This window comes from Medicago sativa, chromosome 3 (assembly GCF_051527215.1).
Source record: "Medicago sativa cultivar Bolivia chromosome 3, Bolivia_mono, whole genome shotgun sequence".
NCBI classification, from domain to species: Eukaryota; Viridiplantae; Streptophyta; class Magnoliopsida; order Fabales; family Fabaceae; genus Medicago; species Medicago sativa.
The window spans coordinates 97,630,821-97,651,293 of record NC_140751.1 but is presented as its reverse complement, the minus strand read 5'-3'; the positions used below and the strand labels follow the sequence as shown (position 1 = coordinate 97,651,293).

The 20,473-nt window shown below is 33.3% G+C and overlaps 3 protein-coding genes and 1 long non-coding RNA gene across 7 annotated transcripts; 1 reads left to right on the top strand and 3 right to left on the bottom strand.

Moving 5' to 3' along the window:
* Positions 1-433: 433 nt before the first annotated feature.
* On the bottom strand, positions 434-1,422 carry LOC146942593 (guanine nucleotide-binding protein subunit gamma 1-like). 2 transcript variants are annotated; one of them, XM_085756634.1, is made up of 4 exons: positions 1,092-1,422; positions 891-943; positions 736-780; positions 434-644 (listed from the first exon to the last, which is right to left on the bottom strand). In XM_085756634.1, exons 1-4 carry the CDS (start codon positions 1,269-1,271, stop codon positions 557-559), a joined length of 366 nt encoding a protein of 121 aa, XP_085612760.1. In that variant the 5' UTR covers positions 1,272-1,422; the 3' UTR covers positions 434-556. The 2 variants fall into 2 exon arrangements, with proteins under 2 accessions (XP_085612760.1, XP_085612761.1); XM_085756635.1 differs by having other exon boundaries at positions 434-641; positions 1,092-1,417.
* Positions 517-3,156, top strand: LOC146942592 (uncharacterized). The gene is made up of 2 exons (XR_015032772.1): positions 517-651; positions 2,324-3,156. It is a non-coding gene; the product is annotated as an uncharacterized LOC146942592 (long non-coding RNA).
* A 160-nt stretch (positions 3,157-3,316) lies between these two features.
* SKB1 (SHK1 binding protein 1) lies at positions 3,317-15,804 on the bottom strand. Its single transcript, XM_085756633.1, has 23 exons — positions 15,562-15,804; positions 13,143-13,260; positions 12,553-12,662; positions 11,951-12,040; positions 11,783-11,848; positions 11,348-11,427; positions 11,109-11,184; positions 10,925-11,011; positions 10,629-10,704; positions 9,218-9,309; positions 9,101-9,136; positions 8,932-9,000; positions 8,169-8,237; positions 7,797-7,850; positions 7,621-7,695; positions 6,918-7,010; positions 6,730-6,833; positions 5,199-5,247; positions 5,031-5,117; positions 4,780-4,888; positions 4,118-4,205; positions 3,659-3,752; positions 3,317-3,550 (listed from the first exon to the last, which is right to left on the bottom strand). The coding sequence occupies exons 1-23, from the start codon at positions 15,697-15,699 to the stop codon at positions 3,467-3,469; spliced, it is 1,944 nt and encodes a 647-aa protein (XP_085612759.1). The 5' UTR covers positions 15,700-15,804; the 3' UTR covers positions 3,317-3,466.
* Positions 15,805-17,410: 1,606 nt separating this feature from the next.
* On the bottom strand, positions 17,411-19,436 carry LOC146942590 (uncharacterized). Of its 3 annotated transcripts, none has more exons than XM_085756629.1 (4): positions 19,320-19,436; positions 19,137-19,235; positions 18,719-18,933; positions 17,411-17,923 (listed from the first exon to the last, which is right to left on the bottom strand). In XM_085756629.1, the coding sequence occupies exons 2-4, from the start codon at positions 19,224-19,226 to the stop codon at positions 17,671-17,673; spliced, it is 558 nt and encodes a 185-aa protein (XP_085612755.1). In that variant the 5' UTR covers positions 19,227-19,235; positions 19,320-19,436; the 3' UTR covers positions 17,411-17,670. The 3 variants fall into 3 exon arrangements, with proteins under 3 accessions (XP_085612755.1, XP_085612756.1, XP_085612754.1); XM_085756630.1 differs by having other exon boundaries at positions 19,329-19,421; XM_085756628.1 differs by lacking the exon at positions 19,320-19,436 and having other exon boundaries at positions 19,137-19,272.
* Between the last annotated feature and the right edge of the window lie 1,037 nt (positions 19,437-20,473).

Below are 20,473 nucleotides of genomic sequence, written 5' to 3'. Positions count from 1 at the left end.
ATTACAAAAGAAACACATTTATATGGCGTATCTTTTATCCGGTGGGATCTAGTTTCTCAATTTAAAGTGGTTGAGTTATCTTTCTAGTTTCATTGTATTGCACTGCACTCCAATTTCTTTTACCATGGTTTAACAAGCAAGCTGTTATGTGTTAGCTACTTTGATTTTTTGGGTTTTGGCCTAGTCTTCCCAAACTCTTTTTTCATTATTTTTACTTTAATATATATTTAGAGTGCCAGAAATAATAGGTGGTGTGGTGGTTTGGATGGGTCAACTTAGTTGGATGCCTTTGCTGTCATATGATGATGTATGTGCACTCTACTTTTGCTTAAAAAAACTTTAAATAGTTATTTTTCATTTTATAAAAATGTCATGTGGAAGTAGAACCGTGATTGATCTTGCAAACAAAACATATTAGAACAACAACTAAGTATAAAGGAAAAAATAACGCATGAGGAAATTTTATTATTTATCATTGTATTGCAATAACTTAGCCATCATTTCTCTTGCAGTTGCAGGATGTTGAACTATCAACTATGAATGTTAACATAAAGTGCTAAACCCATCGATTATGACTTGTTGAACTGTGATTGCATCCCCCGAACCATCGGTCCCAGTTAGCATCTACTGGACCTCTAGTCCTGCTAGTATGTAAGTAGAATGAATTCATAACCTTTGTTTAATATAAACACAATCTGGTCTGAATTTTAATATAATGTTACGATGACTACTTACAATGTAAGCAATGGATCAGGAACAGATTCAACGCTTGAAATAACACTGCAAAACATGAATGGATAACCCATCTTATTTAGATGATTATAAAAATTAATCAAAATTTAGACCCTCTTTTTGCTTTATGCTAAAGAAAAATAAATAGTTTTGCTTACTTATTGCATACAATAGAGGATTCACCTACTATTTCAAGTTCTTCCAGTTCTTTCTGCATCATCATAATCACTTTATTGATACCAAATTATGTGTAAGGAAAATAAAGTTGATCACCAAATTGATACAAAGTAGTAATAATGTGTGTGTGTGTGTGTGTGTGTGTGTGTGTGTGTATAATATTAAAATAATAAGCGGTTGACCTGGATGATGTCAATTTGATTATTAAGATTGGATATGGCAACTTTCATCCTATGCTTCCCTAGAAACCAAGCTTCTGTTTGTGCCACAAGATGAAAACCCTTTTCCCCTTCTCCTTTGAATTCCTCTGGTACGATTCCATTCTCTATTGCCAATACTTGTGGTTGGTGCTGTTCATCCATTACCAATTTGATTAATGATTATGTAAAGGAAGCTCACAAAGTTGTGACAACTACAAGAAAGAAAAGGAATGGAATTAAAAAGAGGGACGTGACTTAAAGTGGTAGTGGACCAAAGGATTGTATAGGTAATTAAGAAAATGATGTAGGCAAAGGGGGTTCCTATGTAATGTGTTATATTATTATATGAAGTGGCCTTTGGGCAAAGTTAATAATAATATTAAAAGAGAAATTTGAAATTTTATTCACCTCTAGCAAAAGTATGTTTAAAATACACTACACACACTTTAAATAATTTATAAAATGATATTGAGTTTTTCTCACTTAGTTACATCCTATCTTATAAAATAAATGGGTGAAAGAGATGTTTGACCAAAATTCAAGAGAGGTTATATCGAAAATATATATAATTCAACATAGATGTGTTCAATTTTTCCAAAAAATAAGTATTGTGAGTAATCATTTAAAAAATATAAGGAATGTGTGTTGACAAACATGACTAAAGAGATGTGAATATCTAACAAGAGGTGAGTGCAATTTTTCTATTAATTAGAAAAAGAAAAAGAAAAAACAGGAAAACATATCACCATGTGCATTGGAACTAGGGACTCCTTTCATCTCTCTACTTTTCATTTCGTATGATGACTTAAATCTATCAAAAGCCAATAGTTAAAAGAGAAATGATATCTTGACAACCACTTTTTGACAACTTTTGTACAACTTTCTCTCTCATACTCACATGATGTTGATATCCTCTCTCATCATTTTTCTCTCTCCATTGTTTTTGACCAATAAGAAGTGAGAAAAATAAGGTTGTCAACAAAGTTGTCATCAAATGGATGTCAAAATATCATTACTCTAGTTAAAATGCCAAACTAGACTGTTAACTAAAATAATATAGAAAATCAGAACATACTATTTAGGTAAAGTTACATTTTTAGTCCTTTAATTTAATTTCAGGTAACGGTTTAGTCTTTTTTTTTTTCATTTCAATTTTATCTTTTTGAGCCATTTGTATATAGATTTTCAAGCTTTTTTTTTTTTTAACAAAATAGATTTTCAAGCTTAAGATAAGAAATAGTTCCCAATATAAGATGTGTTACGTGAAGGCTCCATGATCGTGGTGTTAACTGTCTGAGTAATTGTGTGTTATGTGAAGATGGAATGGAAGATAGTATGCATGTTTGTTTCCACTGTTCTAACAACAAGTTATGCTGGCAACACACTAATATTTGGAACAAGATTCAACCCCTGTTACTGTCGGAACATCATTTTAGTTCTCTGATTCGTAATGTTTTACAACGCGCATGCCAGAATGTCCAAGCTGTTTTTGCGTGTACGCTGGTCAATTTGGAAACAAAGGAATGATCTCATTTGGAGGAATGAAACTGTAACACGGATAGCAGTAGTTAGCAAAATGCTCAAACATGTTGTAATGCAGCAGCATTTTTCTATTCATAGATGGAAGAAACCTGATTTAGGGAGATATAAATGTAACGTTGGTGCAGCCTTCTCCAAGGTTAGCAACAGAGTCGGGATCAGTATGTGTATTAGGGACGACCAAGGGAGTTTCGTCTTGACTAAAACTAAATGGGTTTTGCCCATTCTTAAAGTAGATGTTTTAGAGTCTTTAGGCCTACTGTTTGCTATAAGATGGCTCACGGATTTGCACAGAGTGTAGAAATTCATTCTCGTCTTTTTTCACAAACTCGCAGGTTGAGTTTATTAGGTGACAAGCAAATGAGGTTTACTCATAGCCTTGCTAAGGCAGCCACATCATTGTCTAGTTTCCATTTGTTTCCTGAGATGACTGATTGTATTGAGCCTATTATTGCTAATGAAATGAGATAGTTATCTATTGTAAAAAAATACCAGTTTTAAATTTTACTCATCTTTTTTTTTTTTTTTGGTAATAATTTTTACTTATCTTTTAAATCTCATAAAATCTTAGACTTCACATTAAATACCAGATTATTGTAACCAAAAAAATAAAAAATAAAATAGCAGAATAACTGAAACAGAAACAAACCAAAAACAAAACACCCAACTTTCAAGATATACATGAACGTTGTTGATTAATATTAAATCTTAGTATACAACATATTTCCTAGAATGAGTTGAAATGAAGACAGACTGGCACCCAAAAAAACAGCTTGTGTGTATTCAGCTGTGCTTGATACATGTTTTATAAAATAAAACTACAGCCCTACCCAGTATGACCGTCCATTACTGTTGTGGATTGGAGACGGAGAGGGAGATGTAACACACCACTCATACCAAACCTGTTTCAGATTCAACAAAGAAATCAATGTTACTAAAAGGAAATAATATACAACAAGACGAAGGCTTCAAAATGACGAAATATCAAAGTTGCTAGTGAGTAAAGTCACCTTTTTAGGACCGCAACAGCGCCAGAAATCTACTTCAAGTTTTGAACCTGGTTTCACGCAAATAGGTGTCCAGAGAGGGAAAAATATTGAAAACCTGCAAATAGAAGAGAACAAAACATAAAATATGAGTTATACTTGGCACAACCACAAATCAATCTTATTTAGGCACACTCACATGAAATGAACAAAATTTAAGAAAAATAATTTAGTTACATCAATTGACATTATTCAATTTTATTCTCTTTTCAAAAAATTTTAGTTGTGTGCGTGCAAAAAAAGTTATTTCGGTTTTGTGCCCAAGTAAGTATATCTTTGTACTTCGTAAAATATTACTGCAAGTACATATCAGCACAAAACATGGTGTTGAGCATCATCGCAGTACACACATTAGAACGCCAAAACTTGAATTAAAAAATAAAAATAAAAAAATGTTTTGCAACACAAGAAATATCTCAATACCAGCTGAACATGTTTGGTGTAGCCGTTGAAGGTTCAATCCCAAGATGCACATCCTTGTAAAGAGTGGCATCAAAGTAGCCAGCAAATCCTATGACCATGGAGTACGCACAATATCAGTATCAAAAAGATAAATGCAACATCTGTATCGAGAAGGGTTCATTAGCATGATACATGAAATGAGACAAGATTAAACATTGAGTGTCTATTTGGTTGGTTAAAACAAACACTTTCAAATATCTAAACCATTTAACAACCATTTCCATGTAATTTAATTATTTATTAACAACGTTTTTATGACTATGTTTTATTTTATGGGTTATGCTAACAAGTGCCCTTAGGACACTAGTTAAGGATTCAAAAAAGGAAACAATTGCTAAATTTGTTGAAAAAGTTACTTTTTGGTATTTCAACAAGTCAAATACACAATTTCCAAGATAAAGATTCTACTTTTAGTTTCTTAACTAGTCCCCTAAGGGCACTTGTTAGCATTTCCCATATTTTATTAATGAGAAAATGGATCATCACAGTGTAGATGAGATAATCAATGTTGGATTCTGAATATCTGCAAGAGACAGAAATTAAAAAGCTGAATATCTCAAGATAAATCATTAGAATAAAGCCTACTCAGTCTATAGGAATAGAAATAGAAAAACAGTACTTACCATGTACCATTGCGGACCCAGTGTCATTTGGTATTGTAAAATGCAACTTCTTATAGCGTTGATTGCTTTCTCTATCATTAACGGGTTTTGGATGAGTAAATGTAAAAACCTATCCAAAGACAAAACCAACAGAAAGAAAAGAAATTAAATTATCAACTATGACAAGAAAGAAACCATAACCAACATGTAAACCAAGAACGGTGAATAGATTCACATCAAATAAAAAATAAACTGCACAGGAAGAAACGCACGGATTGACATGGTGTAAGTCGAGCTGCGTTGTGTATTTTCACAACATAAGCAGTTTCAAAGTGTGAAATATCTTTATGTGCCTTAACCTGAAATACAACCAGAAGTGAGTATATTGATTAAGTAATAAATTTTATAGTGTAAATTGATGTCCGAAGTACAGGATATACATCATTATATAACTTTGAAGCCGTCACTGGTTGGATGAAACTTGTGTACCTGAAAGTAGGTAGTACATAAAGATAAATAGACATGTGGATAAACTAAACAAACAAAACAAGAATCAAACATAAAATACAAAAAATAATTTAATCAATAATTGGTCCCAAGATACACTCCACACTATGGAGCCAACACCATTGTTGTCTCCCAAGCGTGGTAGTTAAAACTTCAACTTTCATCTGAAAATCTTGATTTTGTGATCATACTTGCCTTCAACAATTATGAGTATATGCAAAATCTTATTTTGGTAGAATCCTGTATAGTATGCTTTTCTTTGAACTAGAGAAGGCAACTTTACTTGTTGTTTGGCTTGAGACTTATGATTTTGATTTAACGTTTTAATGACGACAGGTATTTCAAGTGTAATTGAAGAGTTTTTTCGTCTTACTTGTGCTATTTTATATGCATGTATAAGAATTTACATGCATATATATTTGAGACTTATGAATTTTGTATAATCTTACGATTAGTGTTACGATTCCCGATTAATAATTTAACATCCCTTAACGATTTTGCAAAAAAAAAAAATCTATTTTAACTACCTTCCTTCCTAGAACACTTGTGAAACAATGGACATAATTATCACATCAAAATATGATGTTTTTTACTCTTCCTATATGATGATGCTAATGGTAAATAAGCTCATAACGATATGGATAACTGAATAGTTTATATACAAATTGTTTGACAAGAAGAAAACATGTGCAAGTCTGCGAGAAACCTGGGTTTTCAAGGAATTTGTACAATGTTTAGCACTCAATTTTCAAGTAGAGCAAAATATCTAGGAAGATAAATACAACACTCTGCATTTGTATAACTTATAAACACTGTCATTCATGCTCAATGTAGCCAATCACGCCACTATCATACACAATCATAGAATCACTGCGCGGCGAGAAGCTCTGCTGAATGCATTTCTCCGGATTGCATTTTGCCAAGGCGGCACAGCCAAGAAAAGGAGAATGATGAAGTACAAAAACTTCAAAGTGGAGACAGACAGTGATTCTATTTTTTATGTAGAAAATTAGAGTACACACCCTCATGCAAGGCCCAAAACATCAGCCTCAGCGAGTTCTATTTTTTATGCAGAAAATTAGAGTACACACCCTCATGCAAGGCCCAAAACATCAGCCTCAGCGAGGATTTATGTATTTTTGTATAGCTCACCAACAGAGAAATTTCGGACTTCAACCTATGCCACAGCTGGTGGGAATGGCAGGTCCAGTCATATGTGCCAACCTCTGTTGGCTAATAGTGATTCTATATAATGAATAATTAGTTTGAACACTTTCAAAACTTAAATTAGTAGCCAAGTTATATTGGGTATGTTAATGACGATTGACAGAGGCAATGTTTTGGATTTTTCTATTTATGTATTTTTTTCAAATAAATTTTGGTGGTCATCCCTCTATCAAAAAAAGAAAAAAGAAAAACCCAAAACATGGGTACCAGTGGATGAAATAAAAGGAATTTACATACGAAGATGGTATTGAAATTCCACCCGGCTTTAAAAACCTCTGGGCTCCATCAAGGCACTCGGGAGACAGTTCATTGTCACCAAAAGAACCTAGCAATTCGCTAACCTAAATTCAAACCAACATAAATCAGACCCTAGAGCATAAACAACAAAAATCAAACAATTAACAAAAGGAGCATAGGAAGTTTACCAAGATATCAGCTTTTTCAGGGGCGTTCCAATAGCGCATGTCACTTGAGACTATAGTAACAGTATCCTCCCATCCCTCTAGTTTAACTAATGCCTGTTCCAACAAATAACTCGTGTCTAAATTGATGGAAGGATGATCTCAAATAATGGGAAGAATAAGTAAACTAATCTATATCTTACTGAAACTAACGATTGATTAGAGAACACAAAAATACCAAGAAATTGAAACCACACTCTCACGAACAAGAGATAAATAAAACTGTTACAATGACCGAACAATAAAGGAACTAAATACTTGTATTACCTACCATGATTACATACGGGTACTAAAAACTTAAATTAACATTTCGCAAAACAAAACCAATAGCATCATGACAAACAGCATTTCACTAAAAATATTGATGAAGTTTAGGCAGTTAATGAGTTTTTCTACTTCAGTAATAAACAAAGGGAAATGTTAACTTGTGCCCTTGAGGCATAAGTTAAGAAACCAAATGTAGAAGTTTTTTTCTTGGAAATTGTGCATTCAATGTCTTAAAAGTTTCAAAAGTTATCTTTTCAATATAAAATTTATTTTCTAATTCTATTTTAAGCTCCTTAACTTGTGCCCTAAAGGCACAAGTTAGCATGATCCATAAACAAATAACGCTATATAGGAACAGAATTTCATGGAATCACTATAAATTAAAAGATCCACAACTAACATGAAGGGTCACAACTGCATTTGGATTCTTTTCAACAGCATAAACTTTTAGCTTCCGCCCAGTTTCTTCCGAAGCCTACAAATAAAAATGCACAAAAATCGGTCAAAATAATACAATATATCCAATCTACATATAACAGAGTCATATATTGCAAACAATAAGGTAAAATATCACACCTGTAATGATGCCCGCACAAGAGGTCCACGCCCTGCTCCAACAACCATCAGTACCTAGCAGTGAGTAAAAACAATTAAACTCCACATGCATTCAAAGCACTGTTTCTCAAACACAAAAATAGCAATTAAAAATAAGGGGAATTGCACTCAATTCCCTTGAGGTGTTCTTAAATAACACAGACAGCTAATCTTGTATTTCAATACATTGACTGAGGGGAGGTGAAGCAATTTTACAAACTAATAAGAGTGGTGAGTGTTTGATATAAAAAAATAGAATGGTGTCTCAATTAAGCATAACCGAAAGGAGGTGAATCCAATTTCTCCTAATACTGAAAATGCATTTAAAAATCAAACACGAGAAAAAAATCTTACAATGGTTTTAACAGATGCCTCTTCATCAGGAATCATGTCTAGCATTGCTTTACTTACTGCTCTTTGGTACTGTAAAAGGAAAGCTAATGATTAGACTACAAGTACATAACTTAGAATCTAAGTCAATACCTAGATATAAGTAACAAAAAAACCCGACAATACTTTGATTTATGATCACATTCAACAGCTGACAATACAAAATACTCCCTCTGTTCCTTTATATGTGTCGCTTTTGCACATTTTGCTACAACCAAGGCATAGCATAATTAGCTCTCTTTTTCCTTTTCTACCCTTATATCTTTAGTGTATTTTTTCCTTGGTACTCCAAACTCATGGCTCACTTTTTTGACAAAAGCATTGGAAGCTCAAAAGCTCTCTTTTTCACTACATAATTAGCTCTCTTTTTCTTCATGCAATTAATGTGGCAGATTTAGTAATTGAGAGGTTAAGGGTATAATTGACATATTACACTCTTAAACTCTTAAAGTGACACTTATTTAGGAACAATTTTTTTTAGCAAATGTGACAATTAAAAAGGAACGGAGGGAGTATTTATACTACCCAAACAAACTAAAATATAAAACGGACTACAGACATTGGACAACAGTTGAATACAATGGGAAGGAGGGGATCACTAAATCATAAAGCTCATCATGTTTGTAGTAGAGGTGATAGTATAGCTACAGGACTTCAAGGTCAGAGAGAAAACATAAACATAAATTGGATGAGTGAATTTGAGGATATAAGTCATGCATTGCAATACCTGAATGTATTTCATGGCATCTTTCTCAAAAGTCTCATAGGTACGAGCCTCCAAATTATCCATCAAAGGCTGCACAAAATTTTGTGGAGATTTCAAGATTACATAACTGAATGTGCAGAGGCATAAAAGCCAATAAATTATTAGAAAGTAGCCTGAAAAAAATGCTTACTTGTAAAGGTGATTGTAAATAATCCCTATATCCCAGCTGGCATAAAAAGTTGCGAGTCAGTAGAAGATAATACAATCATGTCATGTCTATATTACAAACATATGGCAAGATAACTACCTCAAAACGTTCTTGCTCAGGAAGAGGATCCATTTTTTGGTACAGATGTCCAACATATTCCAGATATAGACGCAAGGGATGTCTTTGTGAATCTAAGGTGCAAAACACGTCACTATAAACAGAAGGTTTTGGCCAAGGATTCGGTCCAAGGGAAAAATATACACAACCATCACATACAATATACAAAGCACAATCATGTGCACACACAAAGTGAGGAAGATAAGAGGATACTTAAATAAATATAAATACTTTTGTAAAAAAGAGACATTTTGCGGCTTCAATGGAGGCCAAATAGTAGTGCATATAAATAGAAACATATTTACAAACAAATTACAAGGAAGAATAAGACATTTTAGGCCATGCTTACTTTCAGAAAATGTTTTCAGTTTCCCGTTTCAAAATTATATGTTCATTTAAAATTGTTAACAAGTAGATGGATGACCTGCATATTCAACAACTGTGATGGGGGAATGTTATGAGGTAATGTAATGTTTTGAGGGAACTCAAATAATTTTAATTGAATTCCATTGTTTGGATAATAATATGGAGAATTTTCAAAAGGATGGAAATTAATGAAGTTTTTTGTTCAAGTTAAACTTAGAGAATTTCAAATGACACATAAAAGCTAAGAATTTCAAATTTCCACATTCTTATAAATATATTCAAATTTTGCATTTTGGTCCTATTTTCAAATTGACCCCTATAAATTTTCAAAAAATTGCAAATTGACTCCTATTTTTTTGGAAATTATAAATTTACCCCTCAATTTATCAAAATTATTAATTGACTGTAATTTGCAAATTGTCCACTAATTTCAATTTTCAAATTTGGCTAAAATTATTAAAATGTATAAAAGTTGCTAAAAAATGATGACAATGAAATTTTTTATTACTCCATCCAAACAAGAATATTTAGAAATGAAGACAATTTAATTGAAGTATTTAAATTGCCAAGAATTCTCAATTCTTTAAAATTTCTCAATTACCTCATCCAAACACACTCTTGAGACATTTTAGGCCGTGTTTACTTTCAGAAAATATTTTCAGTTTCCCGTTTCAAAAATATATGTTCATTTTAAATTGTTAACAAGTAGATGGATGACTCGCGTATTGAACAATTGTGATGAAGAGAAGATCGAAGGGAAACCGCAAAGAATGCATTTTTGACAATAAAGAATGCATTTTTAGAAACAATGAAAAGAGTGTTATTCCATTTTCAAAACATCTAAAATGCTAGGGCTCTATTTTCAGAAAATATAAAGGATACTGGTGAGGGAAATATTGAATCTATATTCTCTTATGTTTATTAAGAGAAGCGAAAATGAAAACGTGAAGTAAACAGGCCCTTAATTTCATGAATTATGATCTTAAATAATAGATAACAGACCCATGAATCAATAACAGTAACTTACCCGCAACAGATCGATTATGAAAATCATTTGCATCCACACTTGCTTTAGGATGACCAGAATTTCCAGATATAATTATCTACATAGATGTTTCAAACTCACTCAATACCTTTCAAAGGAAAACAATGCTACTTGAACTTAAATTTCATTTCACTTAATCAATGCAAGCAAGAATGCAGTATACACAAAAATAATGAAATACAGAACTGTAGGACAGCATTGTGGTAATATACAATACCAATAACTGCTCAACTTGCGTATGAAAACACTATTGCCTCAAAATTCAAAGAACTATTCACCTGTATATTATGGTTAAAAAACCGAGTAATCAACATCTGATGGCGCTTGGAGAGGCATGGATATCCACGACCATTAGTTAAAAAGGACTGCCAAAATTCCAATTAAAACCTTTAAACTTTAGATAACAATCAGAACTATGAAACCTGACATTTAAAATTCCTTATAGTCACAAGATGTCCTTACATCCGTATTTACTATAGCTGCTCTAACAGACTCCCCAAACCACCGTCCTAATGAATTTGCTGATGGCAGGGTACTCCTAATGAACGAGATTACAATAACAACCCTCAGAACTTAGGAGATCAATACGGAATTAGAGCATTTAAAAAGAAGTTCAGGGATTAAAATCATGCAAAAATATCAAAGGTCTTTGTGTACAATGGAGTAGAATATGTTAATGAACTGAAGTACAAAATACTCACAGAATATCAAGTGCAGCTGACAGTTGACTGTGATGCTCGCACATTAGACGAAATGAATTCCATGTTTCCCAGGTGTCGACCTAAAAATCAAGATTGAAATCCCTTAAAAAAACACAGAAAGCATAACACCCTAATTCTTTACTGTCTGCAATAAGCCTAAATTTTTGTTTTCTCCCATACAAACTATTGGAAAACAAGAATTACAATGAAAACAAAGGGAATATTTGTAGTTATAATAAATGGGAAAAAAATTGAACATTCTGTTTAACCAAAATAAGACCTAAGTTTACATTTGAAAGAAGAAAAAAAAAGCAAAGGTGCATGCTTTGCCTGTGCAGAGAAAAGAACAGCATAACGGTACATTACATGAACCCGCCAAGATACGACACGCAGAAGACAAAACCTTCACGGCATGTTTCTAGCATATTTACTCACCAAAGTGGCAGAGCTTGCATCCATAGAGTCATCATCGGGAACAACCAAGGGAATCCTGAGCCACAACTGTATTACAAAATAAAAGAAACATGAACATAAGAATGAAATGAGGACACTTATGACGAAAAGACATGTAACCAATCACAATGTTTGAACTCAGAATAACACCTGCATATTACTCAGGTCCTGTAAGATTTGATTCACACACCGTGCATAATTAGCACAAGAGGTTCCTTTCGGGGAAGGAAGCAGACACGCCTACAGTATATTAAACAAAATTAGGAAAAACAACGCAACGTTGAAAATAACGAATGGCAGATTATGTTGGCAAGCCAAAAATCATTATAAATGTAACGTTGTAGCATATGGCGGAAATATAGTGGAGATAATAGGCGTTGCAGCCTACGGCTTGGCACAACATCTGCCACGACAGGAAGCGCTATGGCAGAAATTTGACAACATTGAAGTAAATGCCACACGGTTCATAAAGGACTTCGTTTTTTAGGAACTACATGTCATAGAGTAATACCAAGCAGATTTGTAGCAGATACAGGCATGACACAACATAAATAACAACAACAATAGTAGTAAAACCACAACAAAAACGTGTAGGGAAAGTAAAGATAGAGAATTTCCTGACTTTTTTTTTTCAATGGCAGAGAATTTCATGATGCCTCAAGCAAAATAATGATTACTATTAACAATCAGACAAGAGTGCCTAATCCGTTGGAAACTGGAAAGTTCGTTCAACTCGGTTATACAAAGCACACCTGTAATGAGAGATGAGAAGCCCAGGCTAATTCTTGTCTAAGAGTAGTTTCAGAATCTATTCTAAAGGTCTCATCTTCCGAGTCCAAATCAATCCATGAGCTAATTTTTCCTGAGTAAAAATGCAATAAATTGTCTTAGAAGTTTCATACAGTTGTTGATAACAGAAGTTTAATAATGAATAGAAAACCCACTGCCGAAAGAGTAAAAAAAATTAATGCACAGAAAAGAAAAGTAGGCTCATCGGGTGCTCAACAATATCAACATCTATGAAACGCATTCTTAAATAGAAATTTTTAAGATAAAAAGGAAAACCAAACTCATACAATTTTAGCAAAAAGTAACCATATAATCATGACCAACTAACGTAAAAAATAACCACATTCAAAAAAAATTAGTTTTGGGCCATGAAGCAATTTAGAAAGAAAAGAGCCTAACAGAATTCATGATAGAATCAATATTCTTCCAAGAACACAAAATTGATGAAGGAGAATATAAAAGGCAGATTATTATTATAATGAAATACTCAATAAATCATAATATAAATTAAAAAACATGAATGCTAATAGTAAGAATGATAGGCAACTCATACCAACTACATGACTACTCCACTGGGATGGGCTTAAGACCAAGTCTGACCCAGCAAATGGCGGGGAAGCAGATCCCAAACTATCCTTTTGCACTAAGCTTGGCCTATAGGAAGGATCCGTCTGAATTGTAACACAAAATCATGTAAGCTAAATGGGCAGTAAGAAATGCATATGTTGAAGGATATTATCATTTCTCAGAATAGTAAATTATAAACCAATAATTTGCAAAAAAAAATATCATTTCTCATAATATTAAATTATAAACCAATAATTTGCAACAAAAATATAAGTAGCAAGATAAACTGCATAAGCTCAAGAAATCAGGAAAGCTGGAAATGAACTATCCATTTGGATGATAGAATATCACAAGTAATCCCCCTTGGAAAGCACGGGAAATTTGGCAGTGTGCTTCATTTCATGTCCATACATTGTTTCAATAATGTAGTCCATTAAGCTCTTAGAGTGAAACCACATTTAGTCAGTTTTACATATAAAGTACAGGACAGTGTTAGTTTGGGTAAGCCTACTGACCAATCATATATGAAATGTAACTGGCTAATTGGCTACCGTAGGAGCGCATCTGAAAAAACTGAATCTGAATTTTGTTACCTCATGAAGAGTTTTCAGACTAGTATTCATAGAATACATTAGCTAAATTAATCAGCATTTAACTAACTTGCAGTTACTTAACCGCTCTAACAGCAATCTAACACGCAAACAATATAGAATCGCATAAATAAGTATAACTGAACAAAAAGCGAATCTCTGCAAAATTGTCAAATGTAGCTCAATAGAGCGATCCAGTGAATCCTCAAATGCTCTCAATCAAGCGGCTTCACTAGAAAAGGCTCATCAAACAGTTTCAATCTAGGTGAGCTTACTGACCACGCACACAAAGGAGCAACAATTAAGTTGCGGTGTGAATGGCTAATTAGTCACCATAAACTATCTAGTACAATAGACAAATAAAACAAATCCAATCATCACTTTATCATATGATAACCCGTTAAAATGAACATGATATATTATCTCATAAAGAGTCTTCCGACTGTTTATTGTTCATTATTCACACAAGACAATGGCTAATTAATCAAGACTTAACTAACTAGCAGTTATTTAACTGCTCTAACAATAGTCTAACAGATCTTAGAAAATTTCATATTACACTACTGTATACAAAAATTACAGAATCATATGCAAAAACAGAACTAATCACAACGATGAGTATCATAAAATTGCTCTTAATGTAGTGAAATGTAGTTCAATAGAGCGATCTAGTGAACCCACAGATGCTCACAATGGAGCAGTTTCACTAGAAAAGGCTCATCGAACAGTTATCGATTTAGGTGAGCTTACTGACCACGCACACAAGGGAGCACCAATGAAGTTGCAGTGTGAATGGCTAATTAGTCACCATAAACTATACAGTACAGTAAAAAGAAACTCCAATTATTAATATAGCGTGTATGATATAGTGCACTAGGCTGCCCTTTTTATGATATCGCACACTCTGAAATGAACATGATTTGTTATTCATTATTTATACAAGACATTTGCAAATTAACGAGGATTTAACTAACCAGCGGTTACTTAACCTCTCTAACAACAATCTACCAAATCTTAGAACATTATAGATTATACTGATACACAAACAATACAGAAATGAATCTCATACAGACAGAAAAATGAATCTTATAAAACTATTCCCAGTGACAGCATTGTGAATTGTAGTTCAGTGTAGCGGTCCAGTGAACCCTCAAATGCTTACAATGGAGCAGTTTCACTGGAAAAGGCTCATTGAACAGTTAACGATTTAGGTGAGCTTACTGACCACACGCACAAAAAGGAGCGACAATGATGTCGCAGTGTGAATGGCTAATTAATCACCATAAACAATAAATTATACAATAAAAAAACTTCGATTATCAACTTATCATATAATATGATATAAAACACGTTAAGATGAACGTTATCAAATGATTTTCTGTGACCTCGTGAAGAATTTTCGGACCATTATTCATACAAGACATTAGCTAATTAATCGCAATATAACTAACTAGCTGTTAGTTAACTTTTTTTAGCAGTAATCCAATAGATCTTAGAACATTCTACATTACACTAATACGCACAAAAAATACAGATTCACATGCAAAAACATAACTAAATAGAAAAATGAATCTCGCAAAATTGCTCATAGTGTTGTGCAATGTAGTTCAATAGTGCGATCCAGTGAATACTTGGATGCTCTCAATCGAGCAGCTTCAGCGGAAAAAAATGCTCATCAAACAGTTATCGATATAGGTGAGCTTACTGACCACACACACACAAAGGAGAGCAACAGTGAAGTTGCAGTATGAATGGCTAATTAGTCACCATAAACTATACAATACAACACAATAAAAGAATATGAAAGAGACTTACGAGAGGAGCAACAACGAAATCGAATTTTCCAGTGGAGAGATTGAAAGTAATGACATTAGGCATGTCATCGCTGAACTCTGTTTCTACACCGCAAAATCGAGCTTCACTCTTATCACCTCCTCTGTCTCCTAGAGGCATTTTCGCTGATGAGTTCAGACCGCGTTAAATTAAATGACAAAAAATGGAGCAATTGCTCAATGTTTTTGGTAGGGTTTTTGTAGACGAAGCTGAAAACAGCTACCTACTCGACTCGTCACTAATTAGGGTTTTACGGCTTTGCCCAGTGGGTGGGCTTTTCAGAACTAAATTCTTCAGAGAACTTAGCCCAAAACCCAAGACGCTGTAGTTACTGGTTTTCTAATCACACCCTTCAATTTTATTTTTCTTTACCTATAGTAAACTAGCATTTTCTTTTGTGTGAACGAGGTTTTTTTAACAACTGTAAAGATTAATCCCTACCATAATGAGTGATGTAGTTTTACATCAAGAGATTTAACACTACTGCATTTGATTTGAACAAAGAACGTGTGGTTAAGTTGGAAGACATTCATTGCCATGTCATCCAAGTACTTTTTAGTAATAACAAAGTAACTTGTAACACATATATAATGCTTTTAACATTATAATGCTTGATTGGTTTAATTTATTGACAATATAATGCTTTTAACATTTGTAGCAAAACTAAACTCTAAGTTGCTTATCAAACAACCCGTATTAAAATCAGTTTATTTCAACACATTGTCGGTGTAAAGCTTTTTACACTGTCAATTGATCACATGTAATCATTTAAAAAAAAATTTACTTCCTCCGTTTCAAAATACAGGTCGCAATTTTACAATGTACACTATTCACATAGCTTACTTTGACCATATTTTTTAACTAATACATAAATACAAATGTTAGTATGTAATATGTTGTTTGATTTGTCTCAAAGAATATTTTCAAAATATCAAATTTTTATAATTTTTTTATTATGTATTGACATGTGTGCAATGGTTGACTTCGACATATATTTTAAAACGGAGGAAGTATAATAAAGTAGGTCATGTCATCGTACAATTGTTTTATACATGTATTTAATAATGTGTTGTCGAAGCAATTACTAAATATGACGACTCATATATTTTCATGTTCATTAATTGATGCGGCAACACATTATTAAATGCATCTGTGAAATAATTGTGCAAATAGTATGCTAAATAAATTCTAATTAAAATCAAACAAGTGTAATTATAACTGAGTAGTAGTCTCGTAAAAAAATGAGTGGTATTTAGGGTCTGGACAGGTAAATGAACGCTCCAGTCAACATCATACATCACTCGGTGTATATTATGCATTGTCCCTGCCAACTGATTAACAAGAATTTTAAAGTTTTTAAGGTGATCCAAATTAGTCAAGTTCAACAGATGTAGGGAAAATTGAGTGTCCATAAAATATTTTTGTTAAGGGAAATGTTAACTAGAGCCTGGTTAAGGCATTTAAATGGTAACTTATCATAAAAAGATGTGTAATCAATGCATCGAATATCGAAATATTTAACTTATTTATAAAATAATTTATTCTTTTGGAATCCTTAAAGAGTGTCTCGAACCACTTGTTAACAAGACCCTTTTGTTAATTTGCAACAGCAGCTAACCATTTGACTATGAACCACAATTGCTATCTCCTGTTGTAGTAAAAACTAGCTTCAGGATAATAATCATTTTGAGTTTAAAAATTTGTTCAGTGAAAATGCCTCGTGATTGGCCTATCCTGTAATGTAGACATTGAAAAGAGACCAACCAAGGTGACATAGTGATTGGCCTACCCAGTTTAAAGGTTCTCTGTATGCTTACGAATGAGAAAATACTAACGTAACAATTATCATATAACATTTATCATTAAAAAATAAAAAAGTGACATAGTGTTGCATTGTTCTTGATCATAAACAACAATGCGTTGCTGCTTGAACCACAATGAAATTCATAGAAAATAGAACAACCATGTAATAAAGTAAATAAATCCATATAAACCATCATATAATTGAAACAATGACAAGATAAAAACTATGTTTGATGCTTCTACTTTGACTTTATTAACAGGTTATAGCACATCCATCCATTTCTGTTCCTATATGGCTATACTTGCATCTTCAAAAGTCTTGTTTTCTTCAAAATGATCCTCCCGAGCATTGTCAGCTAACATAAGGGCGACCAACCAAAAGAGGCATGAATCAAGGGATAAAAAGGCACCACCTCCAATGAGACCAGTTTTAGCTGTAGGGCAAGCATAGTTGGCATCAAGATGTACTTTGCGCGAAAGGTGAATCTGCTCCGTTATTACTGGCCATAACAGCAGAGTTGCAGCAAGTCCGGATGAAAACCTAAGTAGAAACACCGTTACCAGTACAAAAAAAAAAAAAAAAAAACAGTCAGTAGGAATGGGAGGATGGAGATATAAGGAAGTAAAGCTGGTAGAGGACGTAACAGTGAACTGTAAATTGTAATCTGCAGGTTATTCATGCGAGTTGGGAGGGGAAGTATGAATGAACACAAACTGCATATATATCTTTCATATCAAAGTGCTTGAGGTTAAAGGTCTGATGCAAATTGGGAGACAAAATTGGACGGCTCATATTTTAAGCTAGTAAAGTTAAATTTAAAAATAAAATTTAAAATTTGCATGATATCATACAGTTTGAATGGTTTAACTTAGTATTTATCAACTGTAGGGAATTCAAATCTATATTAATGATGATCATATAAGTACTTGCAAATGCTCTGAGTTTGCCTGTGACTTCATTGTAACAGATGCATTTTTTCGTTTTTTCACTTGTGATTTCTAGTCTTATTCTAAGGGCTTTGTCCCCTTTAATCCAATTAAAAAAACAGGGAAATGCATTCTTCATTTTTACTAAAATTGCAGGATGTATCAGTAACCATTGCTTTGACAAAAAACAGACCCATCTTTTAAAACACAAGGAGAATGAATTTGACAGTCAAGTCAACCAAACAAACAGACCCATAGTTTAATTGCAAGCTAATGAAAAGGTTTAAACCATTTGGTTACAATCAATCACATGTATGATCTTAAAATAAAAGATAGTTGCGATTAAAGTCAACCGTGGTTAATAATGTAAACAAGTGATAAGAAATAAGGAAGTAGTAATAGTACTTACAATGCAATATTGAAGAAAACAAGGAAAGTGGTGTGTTTAAAGAGAACCCCATGTGGAACAGACTTTCCTTGGTAAGGGTAAAAAAGGGAAAGATATCCAACGACTGTTGATGCGATGAGAAATGCAACAGAAAGATAACCCAATGCAACTGTTGGATCGGAAGGGAACTTGCAGGTCACACCGTCCTTCACAGCTATTGGTGTACCAGAAGCAGGCTACAATTACAATCCAAATGTTTAGAATTTGAGTAACAGAGAGAATACTACTTCAATTTCTATGAAATTGAGTAGATAAAGTAAAGTCAAAAGTTGATAAAATACTATTGTAGTGGAATAATTGGGGGGTGGGTGAGGTAGGGTTGAGTACATACTACATAGTAATTGATTTTTGATGAAAAGGTAAGAAAGAGTAACACTACCTTTTTGTTTTCGGCAATAACACCGAGTATGAAAGAGACGAAACCAAGTAACGAAACAGCGAGAGCCATGTATTTGATGGAGGCAGCCATGACTTCGCACTGCGAGAGAGAGAGAGAGGATTGAAATTAGATTGACGAAAGGGGATCGTTAATGATTCAGTGACTATAAGGAGGTGAGATTACGTTATCTACCGCTAAATGGATGCCGCTGAAATCGTCAACTTCCCAATCACCGTTTCTGCCGGTCGAATCTATACAATGACAGCTCACTATAATTAATTCTTTTCCTTAATTTTTTTTTTTTTTAAGTCAGTATTTTTCTTTTATACATAAAATCGCATACCAAATTACCAATTGTGGAAAAACAAATAATAAACACATTAAATGTCTGCATGTGGACGGGTTAACGTCTCTCTTCTTCTTTTGAACACAAACAAAATATTGGTCAAATTCATTTTATAAAATAATTATAACAATTGGTAAAATAATATGCCAACAATTTGTACCAAAATAATCATAATAATAATAATTTCCAAAAAAAAATTATAACAATTTATACCATTGTATAATGACAACTCAAGAGTTAACTCCTTTAAAAAAAAAAAACTCCAGAGTTAACTAACACTTAAATATTTTTTGTCAAAAGATGTCAACACATCTCTTCTTGGTAAACTGGTACACCATCCGGTCACAAATATAATCAAAAATTTATATTTTAGATTCATTCATTAAATGATGTATGTTGTTTATAATAAAGACCACATACATCGTTTATTAAATGAATCTAAAACATGGATTTTTGCTTATATTTGTGACCGGAAGGTGTATGTGATTCGCTTCACTAAACTAACATGTTTTGGGTCAATATTATATCTAACACAGTAACACACGGTGCTCGCTTTCTTGCTCACATTGTCACCTCTAGTTTCCCTACTTGGAACTCCATCAAAAACGCCAAAAACACTCTCAAGAATGGTTTCAATTGGCATGGGGATATGGTGACTCCTCCTCTTGGTATAGTCAATGGACCTCATATGGCCCCTTCTGTTCTTTGTTCCTTGTGTGCAAATCAATGATGTTGCTTTGAGAGTTAACGAGATTTGTGCCTCGTCACCCCTAACCTTGAATCTTTTATACTTAGTTACCCCTTGTTGTTATCAATGAAATCAACAACCTCAATCTTCACTTTAATCCCAACATTGAAAATACTTTCATTTGGTCTAACAAATTCAAAGACTCGTACAATACCAAGTCTGGTTTCATTTGGTTTTTGAAGCAAAGAAATGGGGATGCAACATCTCTAACGTGGTCTTGGATGTGGCGGTTCCAGAAAAAAA

Bases quoted from the DNA above. Each gene is read 5' to 3' on its own strand.
- LOC146942593 (XM_085756634.1), bottom strand. From the start codon at position 1,271: ATGGATGAACAGCACCAACCACAAGTATTGGCAATAGAGAATGGAATC. The intron at 781-890 runs GTAAGCAAAACT...CATGTTTTGCAG, and splicing joins TCCTCTATTGTATGCAATAA to TGTTATTTCAAGCGTTGAAT. The intron at 645-735 runs GTAAGTAGTCAT...CTTACATACTAG, and splicing joins CCTGATCCATTGCTTACATT to CAGGACTAGAGGTCCAGTAG.
- SKB1 (XM_085756633.1), bottom strand. From the start codon at position 15,699: ATGCCTCTAGGAGACAGAGGAGGTGATAAGAGTGAAGCTCGATTTTGC. The intron at 11,428-11,782 runs GTGAGTAAATAT...CTTGATTTTTAG, and splicing joins ATGCAAGCTCTGCCACTTTG to GTCGACACCTGGGAAACATG. The intron at 9,137-9,217 runs GTAGTTATCTTG...TTTTTATGCCAG, and splicing joins CTGAGCAAGAACGTTTTGAG to CTGGGATATAGGGATTATTT.
- LOC146942590 (XM_085756629.1), bottom strand. From the start codon at position 19,226: ATGGCTGCCTCCATCAAATACATGGCTCTCGCTGTTTCGTTACTTGGT. The intron at 18,934-19,136 runs GTAGTGTTACTC...TTGTAATTGTAG, and splicing joins TTATTGCCGAAAACAAAAAG to CCTGCTTCTGGTACACCAAT. The intron at 17,924-18,718 runs GTAAGTACTATT...GTTTCTACTTAG, and splicing joins GTTTTCTTCAATATTGCATT to GTTTTCATCCGGACTTGCTG.